Source organism: Anopheles coustani, chromosome 3, assembly GCF_943734705.1.
Source record: "Anopheles coustani chromosome 3, idAnoCousDA_361_x.2, whole genome shotgun sequence".
NCBI lineage: Eukaryota > Metazoa > Arthropoda > Insecta > Diptera > Culicidae > Anopheles > Anopheles coustani.
This window is the reverse complement of record NC_071288.1, coordinates 89,359,341-89,371,357: the sequence shown is the minus strand read 5'-3', so window position 1 is coordinate 89,371,357 and position 12,017 is coordinate 89,359,341. Positions and strand designations below refer to the sequence as shown.

At 45.8% G+C, this 12,017-nt stretch overlaps 4 protein-coding genes across 6 annotated transcripts in view; 2 read left to right on the top strand and 2 right to left on the bottom strand.

Moving 5' to 3' along the window:
* Positions 1-1,230: 1,230 nt before the first annotated feature.
* Positions 1,231-3,593, bottom strand: LOC131261411 (peroxiredoxin 1). Its single transcript, XM_058263441.1, has 2 exons — positions 3,406-3,593; positions 1,231-2,100 (listed from the first exon to the last, which is right to left on the bottom strand). The coding sequence occupies exon 2, from the start codon at positions 2,083-2,085 to the stop codon at positions 1,492-1,494; it is 594 nt and encodes a 197-aa protein (XP_058119424.1). The 5' UTR covers positions 2,086-2,100; positions 3,406-3,593; the 3' UTR covers positions 1,231-1,491.
* Positions 3,594-4,767: 1,174 nt separating this feature from the next.
* LOC131261404 (1,5-anhydro-D-fructose reductase) lies at positions 4,768-7,247 on the top strand. Of its 3 annotated transcripts, XM_058263434.1 has the most exons (4): positions 4,768-4,791; positions 6,028-6,102; positions 6,183-6,350; positions 6,427-7,247. In XM_058263434.1, exons 2-4 carry the CDS (start codon positions 6,028-6,030, stop codon positions 7,159-7,161), a joined length of 978 nt encoding a protein of 325 aa, XP_058119417.1. In that variant the 5' UTR covers positions 4,768-4,791; the 3' UTR covers positions 7,162-7,247. The 3 variants fall into 3 exon arrangements, with proteins under 3 accessions (XP_058119417.1, XP_058119416.1, XP_058119415.1); XM_058263433.1 differs by lacking the exon at positions 4,768-4,791 and having other exon boundaries at positions 5,827-6,127; positions 6,208-6,350; XM_058263432.1 differs by lacking the exon at positions 4,768-4,791 and having other exon boundaries at positions 5,828-6,102.
* A 664-nt stretch (positions 7,248-7,911) lies between these two features.
* LOC131261406 (1,5-anhydro-D-fructose reductase-like) lies at positions 7,912-9,134 on the bottom strand. The gene is made up of 3 exons (XM_058263435.1): positions 9,031-9,134; positions 8,279-8,971; positions 7,912-8,212 (listed from the first exon to the last, which is right to left on the bottom strand). Exons 1-3 carry the CDS (start codon positions 9,103-9,105, stop codon positions 8,024-8,026), a joined length of 957 nt encoding a protein of 318 aa, XP_058119418.1. The 5' UTR covers positions 9,106-9,134; the 3' UTR covers positions 7,912-8,023.
* Positions 9,135-9,933: 799 nt separating this feature from the next.
* Positions 9,934-12,017, top strand: part of LOC131261395 (unconventional myosin-XVIIIa) — a 29,624-nt gene continuing 27,540 nt past the window's right edge. Inside the window, exons 1-2 of the mRNA XM_058263418.1 lie at positions 9,934-9,980; positions 11,249-11,984. Of these exons, the coding sequence (XP_058119401.1) occupies positions 11,673-11,984 (312 nt within the window). The 5' untranslated portion in view covers positions 9,934-9,980; positions 11,249-11,672. The remainder of the gene's footprint in view (positions 9,981-11,248; positions 11,985-12,017) is intronic.

Sequence of the window (12,017 nt, the reverse complement as noted above, 5' to 3'; positions counted from 1 at the left end):
AAATAAATTACCACCGCAATTATCTACCGCCTGCAAGCTTCCTAAGGCTGGCACATTTTCTCACGGTGCTTAGGTGATACCGAATTTGCAGATTACAGAGGCACGGCACGTCAGAGCTACGACAGATAACGAGACGCCGGCCGGCCAGTCGGCGTACAGGAGGTCAAGCGGGAGCGATGGGTGGGACGGGCAGTGCAAACTGGATCAGTTCAACCTTGGCCATGATAACGGGCAGGTTCATTGAGCCCAAAACGAAAGAAATAAAACGTAATGACTCACAACAGTTTCCACAGCCGGCTCATCAGCTGTTCCAAGTGCAACGGAGCAAACCGGTTTATTTGCATTGGCGTACGGTTGTATTGACCGATCACGTGCGTTCATTCGGATGCAGTCGTGTGTACGAGTGGACAAGAAGAAAGAAGCGTAAATGGGTAAGCAGGTGAAAACGTGTTGGGAATATTTTTTATACTGCTAAATATTTTATTGTTGTTCATTGATACGCACCATTTACGGGTCCTTCATTGGGTCGCGCGTCGGGTTCTTGATTGGGTTAAAAAGCTATTTCGGTAACCACCTTATCTTATTTAACTGTTACTTAACTGTTGAACTGATCCATATCAATCTGCTCATTATTTCTGTATGACGTTGTCTTTTTACCAACTCTTGGACTGCCTTTGCTTGCCAAACACAAACCAATTACTATCAGCAAAAGCGCCTGAGGGTCACTAATTAAGCTGTTTGTCAACGGTCAACCCAAGCAACACGCTGGACTGGTCGGTTGTACGTTGGACCGAGTGCCGATGGACGCCACGGACCGCCATGAGGACCCGCTCATAATGAAGTGCAGCACTGTTGTATGCATATGCATTGGCTTTGTGATATGCAAACAAGCTCGCGTGCCAGGCTTGTAGCGGAACGAAAGTAAAATCCATCCATGTCGTCCTTCTTCGTAGAGGAACATATTTAAATATTACAAGCAGTACCAACAGGTGGCTTATCACGATAGCGATGCATAACTGTATCTACTGAAAATAATCTTGTGCAGATCTAGTAAGCATGTCGAACCATGAAAGAAAAGTATTGGACATTGATTTGTATTCGGAATAAAGAAGTCTATCATATAACACAGAGACGTCGTACAAGATTAATACTTTTTCCAATTTATTGTTCTGAGCATGCACGTATTGTGTTGATCGAATTCTTATCATGTCGTTCTCTCCTGCTACCCTGTTCTGTTTTACAGTTTTTTAAATTATTTGAGTGTTTTTAAAAACGTTTCGGGATGTCTTTTTTTTTTTGTTCTCCTTTTCTCTTTTTTCTGGTTCTACCAGGATGTTGAAACGTTTTGAAACGGACGAAGGACAACAAGGGAACGGAAAACGGGAAGCCACCCTTCTTTGCTATGGCTGCCGTTTCGTTTTTGTTTGCGGCGAACTCAATTCGTCCGCGAGATAGTAGCGACGGCAGACAGCGCGTGAAGTGGTGCGAGATTTAGTGGTTGACGGCACCAAAATACTCCTTCGACTTGTTCGGATCGGCCACCATCGTCTTGCTTCCCGGTTTCCAGTTGGCCGGGCAGACCTCACCGTTCTCGTCGGTGAACTGGAACGCCTCGACCAATCGGAGCGTCTCGTCCACGCTGCGCCCCACGGGTAGATCGTTCACCGTCACCTGGCGCAGGTTGCCCTTGCCGTCGATGATGAACAGCCCGCGGAACGGTACGCCCGATTCCTCCTGCAGCACACCGTAGTCCCGGGCGATCTTCATCGATTTGTCCGCCAGCAGCGGAATGTTCAGCTCCCCCAGACCGCCCTGCTTGCGCGGCGTGTTGATCCAGGCCAGATGCGTGAAGTGGCTGTCGGTCGAGCAGGCGATGATCTCGCAGCCCTTCGCGCGGAACTCCTCGGCGCGATCGGAGAAGGCGACGATTTCCGTCGGGCAGACGAAGGTGAAATCGAGCGGATAGAAGAACAGCACCAGGTACTTGCCCTTATAGTCCGACAGGCTGATTTCTTTGAACTGCGTGCCGACGACGGCGGTTCCGCTGAACGCCGGTGCGGGTTTCTGGAGCTCCGGAACGGGCATGGTGATGATTTAATACTGCAAAACGAATGATTCAAACCGTTGAAGGAATCAGTTTCATGCAACTAAACAGAAAGTAACATCATGCGTGATTGTGCTCCATTGATTAATTCATTTGGACCTAACTAATTATGAAATCTCGCGCAGTCCGAGAATGGCATATGCCCGCGTCCGAAAGCTGCTTGCAATCACGGCCACCTACCGGCATTCGTATGAAGAAAAAACCGGTTACCAACAATTGCCGGTGGTTGCGTAATTCCAGCCACTACATACACAGGTCGTTTCGCCAGAAACAATTTTCCAATGCTGCGGGGGAATACAGCTGAATGACGCTATGTCTATTGCTACATATTTTCTCTCGTCGTGATGGATGCTCATGTGCTTCACACGACCACGGCATCAATGGCAGATTTTGGGCTCACGATTCCCACGACCCGTCCAAGCATTGGTGGCATAGAGCAGTACTTTCACTTTCCCAAACCATTCCATTTTATTTCCATCCCAGCGAAGTTAGGATGTGGTTTTCGATGGAAGATAAGGAACAGGCAGGCGATTTAAAATAAAAATAGCTTCCCTTTGTCGTGTCCCACATGAACGATAGAGGGTTTTGCTCGAATTCGAATCTAATCCACAAAAAAGGGGTAAGAGACACTCGGCTACTTGATCAATAGCATCGCATCACAAGTGCGAGCGATTATTTCTGCTACCCATCATGTCTCATGGTCCTAGCAACATGCCGGGGATTGCTGTGATGTGTACGTCGTGAAGTAGAAGATAATGCTCCACCGTAAGCGAGGGGGAAGGGGCTAATGGTTCAAACTATTGCCCACCGTCACCGTCATTGTACATAGAAAATGCTAGAAACAAATGGGAAACACGCTGCCGAAGCAGCAGGCATCCATCGACGAGTGTAGCTTCCTTGGGAACAATGGACAAGGTGTGTAGGCACAGGTTTCGATGGACGTAAAAGGTCAAATTGAGAAAAAAATCGATGAATTTGTGGTACAACTCTCAACGAATGGAAAAAGGGCAGGGAAATAGCTTACTCAACGAAGGAATAATTTGCCAAGACACGATGGAGAATGTGCTGGAATCTTTCCCAAATTGCCTCCACTTAATGGCGTCGCTCTACCAAAAATATGGCGAAAAGACCCGCAATGTCTTCTAAGAGAAAAAAGCCCCTTTTCACCAAACGATTATTTCATCATCCTCCGGGCAAGCTTGTCCCGCTTCATCGAGCAATTTCGGGCAACCATCGGATCAACGTCACACTTCGTTATTAGTCATTCAGTATCTTACTATGCTAGTGGAAATGGGTTTTACCTTTGGAACCGTTGTTGCGAAATTAACGCGAGCCTCTCACTGCTTCACAGCGCAAAAATGCCGGTCGGTGATACGGGCAGAACACACAGCGTCACACGTACGTACACACAAGGGGAGCAGTTCGCACGAGACCGAAACGTGAACCGAACGGTTTGAACTGAAATTGCTTACTGCTTTCGGATCTGCCGCAAAAAGTAGATCGAATTCCCCGCCGCCTCACAGTCAAGGCTGCTACATTCGCTGGTGGGATAATGTAGATCCGATTGACGTACTCGGGGTTCACACGGCATAGTACCCGCTAGGCAATTTCGAGCAAATCGTCCTCAAAAACGTCCTCCATGACACAAACATCGAGCAGTTTTGTATAGTGAGGAGGACAAGGAGGACGATTGCTCGAAAAACGTCCTCCTTTTGTTTCATCCCCATACAAAAATGGAGGACGTTTGTTCGCGCGGAGGACGTTTTGAGAACGATATTTCGAGCTGCCTAGCGGGTAGCGTAGGGATTTTGACACTCCGTCGTAGTGTAAATGTTGGTCGAGAGGCCTTAGCCACGGCCATAAAAAATAGTTGACACTACGACGGAGTGTCAAAAACGCTACGCTACGATGCCGTGTGGACGCGGCCTGACAGGCGGCCGAACTCCATACAAAAAAAATGTCGCACAATTCGTGCTAGTGTAGAAACAGCGAAAAACGCGACGTCGCGCTAGCTCTTGTCAAATGTCAATTCGAAACGAAAACAAACCGACAGCTGGACAAAACGTAAACAAACCGAAACACAAACGCGAACAAAACGAGCAATATTCTTCACGAAACATCATATTTTTCGTTATACTAATTATTTTTAGGCTTCACAAATGTAATTCAGTTATCAAACTCCGTTTTAATTGATATTTTTACCAAAGTTTTTTCGGGTGCCGAAACGTAAACAAACTGCTGTTCAACAAGTAGGAGATGATGTGGAAATATATACTTCCTACGGCGGGCCAAAATATCGTCGTTGTTTGTTTCAGTTTGTTTTCTCAGTGAATTTCAAATGTAGAAGCGCCAAACTCACTCAGGGTGCATAAAATACGTAGCTAAACAAATATCATGTATTACTACCTCAAAATTCAATAAAAAAATTTTGCCGAGTTTGCGCCCCAACGTGATACATATTTCCACATACCTCCCCTACCTCTGTCGCGCTTGGCTTGCGCGACTGTTCCCGGGCCGCTACACGAACCGAAAACTCCAACCGAGAACTCAAAAACCGTATAAGTTTACGTCAAAATCTTCTCGGTTCGTGTAGCCGCGTTTTGTGGTACCAATTCTGTGAGCCACGCTACACGAGCCGCAAACTCAAAACTTTGCGGCGCAACGAGGTTTTTGTTTTTGATTTTTCAGTTAACTCAAAAATCTTCCTTCAAAGCAAACAAGATCTTATTTCAATTCACACAAAAAGTAAAAGATGGATAATCTGTTGAATGTGGCTAACTACCCTATCGCGGGTCATCGAGTTGAGTACCCAAAACTTGCAACAACGCAACAGGCGTATTGTGCGGAGGCAAGAAGATGGCAACCGTTTGCTGGACAATACTGTAGCAGAGCAAGCAAATGAAACTATAATTAACTTTCTTCGCATGAAGAAGGAAGATTTTGATGTTCTCAAGTTACATAAAAAGTGGTAGAATAAAATATTTTAATCTTTATCATTAAACTTTTTGAAACTTTTAGATTTTGGAATCAGTTGGTGGGCCGGACTTTGCGAACCCCTGATCTATAGTGAATTTATAATTGATATTCTAGCTATAAAATAACAAAATATTAACTAACCGTAACTACAAAAGAAACACGTAAATTTATCACCATATGTTCGTTTATTTTGTTTTTGAGATTTGTTATGTTTACATTTATTTCTTTTTCGTCTTCTTCTTCTGACGCATTTGAGTTTTCGGTTAGCTGCCAAAAACTTCTCGGGTGCAGTTTTCAGCTCACGGAGCTGAAAAGTTTTTGACGTAAACTTCTCAGTTGTTCCCCTCTTCTCGCCGAGAAGTTTTTGAGTTTTCGGGTCGTGTAGCGGGGCTCTTCTGCCGAAACTGGGCTACTTTTGAAACGGGACGTCGCGCTGCAGTGTGGACCCCGAGGTAGAGTTGACACATCCATTGCAAATCAAGGTGTATAGAACTTGCTTGCGTTTTGCGTAATTTGAATCTATTTCCGTTGCCAACATTATTTAATAGCTTGCAGCCGGACATGGGGAGACCCATAATGACCAATTTAGGTAACTGTCTGTTCACAATCAGTAGTAGAATAGGAGCGTTTTTGTGTCACTTTTCAATATCGTTTCTAATAAAGAAAACTGGAAGCCGAAGGGTTAATGTATTCAGTTATCAGCGCATGCTGTCAGCTGGAATTGTGCACAAACAAATGATCTACAAACAAGTGATCCCCACTATGGAAGATGCCAGTGCGCCTCGTTTGATTGATACGGCATTTCATTAACAACGTTTTGCACATTGTTCTCCGCCATTTGATACTGATTTCAGTGGGAGCGTTAGTCGTACTTGGACTGTCGTTAATTGTGCACGCGCGGTTCGTAGTGCTTTTCCCCCCAATCGCGAAATATTTTGATAAGACAGATGGCACCGAAAGTACCCACCGTTCGGCTAAATAACGGCCTCGAGATGCCCGTGCTAGGGCTTGGCACGTACATGGTAAGAAGCACGGGCAACAAGGCGTGTTTATCAGTTGATCCGTGCTGAATGTTGGTGCTTTTATTGCCCACCCGAAACAGGCCACCGAAGATGAAGGGATTGCAGCGGTGAAGATGGCGATTGATGAAGGTTATCGGCACATCGATACGGCTTATTTCTACCAGAACGAAAGTCAGGTGGGCAAAGCCGTCCGGGATAAAATCGCTGAGGGTGTCATCAAGCGGGAGGATGTTTTCATCGTCACGAAGGTAAATTACCTACCCGGATGGCCGGTGGTAGCATTTGTTGCGACAAACAAGGAACTAAAGTCAAATCCTGAAACAGGTATGGAACACCTACCATGCTCCGGAACACGTAGAGCAGGCATTCCAGAAATCGCTCGACAACCTCGGTCTGGATTACATCGATCTGTACCTTGTGCATTGGCCGACGGGTTGGAAGTTTTCCGGCTGGACACCGGACGATTTCCTGCCCATGGATGCCGAGGGTAAAACGATCAACTCGGACGTGGATTATCTCGACACCTGGAAAGCGATGGAAAAGCTGATGAAAACGGGCAAAGTAAAGAGCATCGGTGTGTCGAACTTTAACAGCGAGCAGATGACCCGCCTGCTGGCCAACTGTACGATCAAACCGGTGACCAATCAGGTCGAGTGTAACCCGGGCATCAATCAGCGGAAGTTGATCGATTTCTGCCGCAAGCATGACATCGTCATAACGGCCTACAGTCCACTGGGACGGCCGAACCTGACCGACCCGGTAGTGGGTACGGAAGGCATTCCGAAGCACGCCCTCGATGATCCGCGCGTGGTGGAGATCGGAAAAAGGTACGGCAAAAGTTCGGGTCAGGTGGTGCTGCGTTATCTGATCGAGCTGGGTACGATTCCGATCCCGAAATCATCCCGTCTCGAGCGTATCCGGCAGAATATCGACTTGTTTGACTTTAAGTTGACCCCGGAGGAAATCAAAGTGATGGACGGATTCAATACCGGAGGCCGGACGGTACCGTTTAACTTTAGTCGCGAACATAAGTACTTCCCGTTCAACCTGGAGTACTGATAAGGGTGAATGAGATTTGGCTGAAAAAAAAAATGCAAATCATCGAGATCATGATGTAAAAAAATGGTCATCAAATGGTAATAAATGTTATGGCGCATTGAGCCCTTGTCATTAAAATACACACTAATGCCTTACATTTTCATTTCGGACGACGTACTTACGTAATGAGTGTCATTAGGAATGCACTAGTAGTGCATTGATGCGCATGGGGTGTCCCATTATGGCATGGAAAGGATGGCTCAATCAAAGTGAATGGAGGAGGCCTTCTAAATGTTGCTGCATTTACTAGATGGTTGCGTCATTCATGTGTAGAGCGAAACTTTTTTGCATTGTAGCAATCAATCAGGAAACTGATAAGATAGTGCAAACTTCCTATCATTACGTAATTCATAGAAGACATACACTTGATTTGGAAAAAGCTTTACAAAACCGGTTGTCTATTCCATATAGAAACGTGGCAAGAGTGGGTTTCCGTGGGAGTGTTGGAATGATATTATCCATTAAAGAAATAAATGATAATCGCTTGAAGTGTCGTTATCTGTAACGGGATTGTGTTTGTTCATTATTATTTTTATGGCCGCAAATAGTCAACTGTCCTCATGGAAGTCCTTGACGAGCATTCGAAGGTTATGGGAGCGCATCTATCGTATGCTGAGTTTCATCTGTTAGACAGTTTAAGTATTTTGTGTAAATATACTGCAAAAATGATTTTGTTTTGCCAAAGCTTATTAAGCTTAAGTTTTGCTGTATTACTCCAGCACAATTTTTTATTTTCGTTGGCATTCTTTTAGTAAATCAGTAATGAAGACAACATTTTAACAGAAAACGTGGTTAGATGACGTGATCTATCTTGCTTTGAAACTCAAAACTCAATATTAAACGGATAGTATTTATGCGACTTTAGAGGAAGAAATGGTATTGTACGCTCCGAGTGAAACGATGCGAGATACTCAATTTCTTGGTCGTTCAGTTTGAAGTCGAACACATCAATATTCTGACGAATACGTTCCTCGTTCGTTGAATACGGTATCGGAATAGTGCCAATATCAATCTGAAAATGGTACAAACTTTTATTACACAACGAAACTGTGTCCGTAGGAGCACGATAACGACTTACCAAATAACGCAAGATAATCTGCCCGCTGGTTTTATTATACTTCCGCCCAATTTCAATCACCTTCGCATCATCGAGCGCGTTCCGATTGCCGTAGGTTGTTCGGTGCGGTCGACCCATGGGCCCGTACGCAGTCACGGTAATCTCATGCTTCTGGCAGAAGGAAATAAGCTTCCGCTGATCGTAACCAGGGTTCACCTCCACCTGATTGTTGACCGGTTTAATCGTGGCCACCTCGAGAATGCGTTTGATTTGCTCACTGTTGAAATTAGACAGCCCAATGCTCCGCACCTTCCCGGAGGCTACGAGCTTCTCCATTGCTTTCCAGGTTTCCACATAGTCCACCTCGGAATGGAGCAAATTTCCAGCGGCATCTTTTGGATCCATGTCGCCGTACTCGAATCCAGTAAACTGCAAACCCATCGGTGTGTGCATCAGGTACAGGTCGATGTAACCAATATTGAGCATTTCGAAGGACCTACGAAATGCTTCTTCGACATGCTGTGGATCGTGGAATGTGTTCCCCAGCTTGGTAGTGACAAACAAGTCCTCTCGGCGGATTACACCCTCTGCTATTTTGTCCCGAATAGCCTGCCCGATTTCTACCTCATTTTGATACACGTATGCGGTGTCAATGTGCCGGTACCCGGCATCGATGGCCTTCTTCACCAACTGGACACACTGACCTTCTTGGGCCTGGAAGAGGCAAACACACGTTAGGTATTAGGTTAGACTTTCGATCGCCACTTTCTTACCAGATACGTTCCGTAACCGAGGATCGGTAGATCATATCCGTTGTTCAACCGAACCGTATGCACTTGCTTTGACATTGTGATTGTAGCGAGCGACGAAACAGCTGATTTTATAATCGCAACAAGCAACCGTTGCGTGGATTGAAAAAAAAACTCGAAAAAAGTAAACCTGCCAGATACTGTTTATAAACAAGGTGTACTTTACTTAATGAATGAATTTCTTCGCTCAGTCAATTTGTTTCGATAACACAGATAGAGGGCAGAAAGGAAATATAATCTTGCTCTATGATTTATTCGCCTTATATCGAGAAATACAGCACCGCGAAACTAAAATTCATACAATCCTCCAAACGAAATAAAGAGTACCGTACTATCAAAATTGTCAAAATGCATGGAATGCCTTGACCTGAGTATAGATAGTCTCTGTCCATAGCGTACAGTAGTATTGATGCAATGCTTGCAAACGAGACGAAAGGTAAACATTCTTCCCCCTTGCATGGGGGTGATCGAAATGGCAACCAAGCAAGCTGGAGTAGATAAAGCGAGAAGGAGCTATGCAGATGTTTGTCACACACAGAACGGGAAATTTAAGACCAAGGTTCTTTCAGCGAAGTGGTACGCAAGCAGACACAGCTTTGTTAAGCTGCTAATAGACGGAAGCAATATTGCAATGCAATGCAGTCATAGCAATATTGCTATGCGTATTTCATTCGTATTACGTATTGCGGGGATCCAAACGGGGTGGTTGAGCTGCGAAATATGGCATTCACTGTCATTTTTGGTAGAAATGTCAAATTTTATTTCATTGCAGTGAAATAATGCATCCGTCTATCCGCCGCTTTAGACACGCATTTTCCTAGACCCCGCCTGGTGCTGCTAGACGTCGATCGTCGTCGTTGGCGGCGGGTGTGTATCTATTCCTTCTTGTTTTTGCTTCTGGAGAGCAGGCAAAGGTTCGTCGAGTGGACTACTTTCGTTGGGAACGGCCTTTTTCTTTTGCTTTGCCTTCCTCTCAGTTCTTTCCGTCGTTTGGTTAATCGGCTACGGGCACCGTTCGATGTTTGTCGTCGTCATCGGTGCCAGCGCTAAGCGAAAGGGGGTTAGAGAGCTGGAGAACCCGTGATGAAGCAGCAAAACTCTGCTGGTGCCTGGACAATTGACAGAATGTTCCCCCGTCTGTGCCAAGTTTGTTCCAGCGGATAGAAGAACGGGTGTCGAGATTCGTTTCTTTCTTTGCTGTCCAGTGAAGTGAAAAGTGTATGGAAATATTACTCAAAGAATCACGCACGTTCGTGTGGATTGTATTATCGATTGTTTTTGAAGAATTTCAGTGAAGTTTAGCGCCCCCTTTTTTACGCTCGAAAGTGTGCAGACAGTTTCTCCGACAGGAAGAGTTCTCGCCTCCATTGTGACACATTAGCGCTCCGCATTTAGTGAACCACATTCCAGGGAAAGAGAAAAACTTACAACTGTCCGGGAGTAGTCAACAGTATCGTAAACGTATAAAATCCGTGCCTTGCCCGCATTTCTAGTATCGCTGGAACATTCTTCGCGTTTTTCCTTTGTGTGTGCCATTCGCCGCGACACAAGGAGGAGAAAATCCCGAAATTCCACACCCAGTTTGTCGTAAAAGATATTGCATGCATAAGTACGGTCTGCCCGCGTCTCATCCCCCATCACCCACGTTCTCGTCTTCCAGACGCAGGGCGTGTGTACGTGTGTGCGTGTTTGTAAGCTAGAGCACTGAAGATAGCGGTTATTGCTGTTGTTAATGTTATTGGTGGTTTTGTTTTGTTTTAAAGAGCAACGTCAAATAACTGGAGCTCCCCGCAAGGAACAGCTTCGGCTGGACCCGCTTTGCGTATCTAAAAAAAAATATTAAAAACCAGAAAGCGAACCACGCCAGCCAAGGCTTGGCAAGGAAACTCTTCAAAAGAAAGCAGGCATTGATGCATATTAATAAACACGCTTCCATCCAGCCCTCGTGCCGAAGGGAGGGAGGAGAAATAAACATGCCAAACCGCATCGGATCGAAGTAGTCGATGTCCGGTTTCAGTGTCGAACACGGAACGAAATTGAGACCGATTCTTGTGGGGTGCGCGTGTTGGTTACTTTCTTTTTCCGCTTTCCGCGAGTAAAAAGCCAATCAACACCCCCACCCGATGGGGCTGGGGGGTTTGTTCAGAATAGTGAACGATAAAAATTGTCATTCGTTTCACAGCACTATCGATCCGCTCGATCGAGGAACGGAGGAAAAGGTGCAAGATATAATGAAACTTAAAGTGGATCATGTGATAAAGTGATAACGCAAGGGTGGTAGAAGTGTTTAAGCAATTCGTTAAATAAATAATAAAATCACCAACGGCCAGTTGTAAAGCGCACGCACGGTCCTATGGTCGTCGTGGAGTGACGAAATAGTAACGGTAAAACGTGTTTCTTTTTTTTTTCGTTGGCATCCAACTGGTCAAATAAGATAAGTGCCCAAGGCGCGTCTTGGCAGGGTTCGTTGTGCCGAAGCGTAGCTGGAAAAGAATTTGGATAAGATAAAAAAAGTTCACACACACACACACACACATACGCAAGCTCAACGGAGCGGATAAACAACATTTCCCAGCCCGAACGTGAACGTTGTGTTGTGTGCCAAAATGTTCAACTTCATGAAGAAGGGTGTGGTTGGTGTGGGGAGCAGTAATAACAATAACAACAACAACAACAACACCAGCGGGAGTGGTGGAGGAAGTGGCGGCAGCGGAACCGGCCTATCCGCCGGCGGAGGTCCGCTATCGATGATCAGCGGTTTGTCCGGTGGCGAGGATCGGGACGACAAGGATCGCCGGAAGAAGGAGAAAAAGCTCCGCAAGGAGGGAAAACAGTTGCTGCTCGGGGTCGGGGGTGGAGGTGGTGGGAATTCCGGCTCCGGAAGTATGAGTGCGGAGGAGTTGCTGCGGCTGGATGAGGTAGGAAGCGCTTTTGGATCGCTTGGTCGTAAT

Coding starts and splice junctions, on each gene's coding strand:
- LOC131261411 (XM_058263441.1), bottom strand. CDS start 2,085: ATGCCCGTTCCGGAGCTCCAGAAACCCGCACCGGCGTTCAGCGGAACC.
- LOC131261404 (XM_058263434.1), top strand. CDS start 6,028: ATGGCACCGAAAGTACCCACCGTTCGGCTAAATAACGGCCTCGAGATG. Junction 6,103..6,182: donor TAGGGCTTGGCACGTACATG/GTAAGAAGCACG, acceptor CACCCGAAACAG/GCCACCGAAGATGAAGGGAT. Junction 6,351..6,426: donor ATGTTTTCATCGTCACGAAG/GTAAATTACCTA, acceptor ATCCTGAAACAG/GTATGGAACACCTACCATGC.
- LOC131261406 (XM_058263435.1), bottom strand. CDS start 9,105: ATGTCAAAGCAAGTGCATACGGTTCGGTTGAACAACGGATATGATCTA. Junction 8,972..9,030: donor TCGGTTACGGAACGTATCTG/GTAAGAAAGTGG, acceptor TGCCTCTTCCAG/GCCCAAGAAGGTCAGTGTGT. Junction 8,213..8,278: donor AGATTATCTTGCGTTATTTG/GTAAGTCGTTAT, acceptor TACCATTTTCAG/ATTGATATTGGCACTATTCC.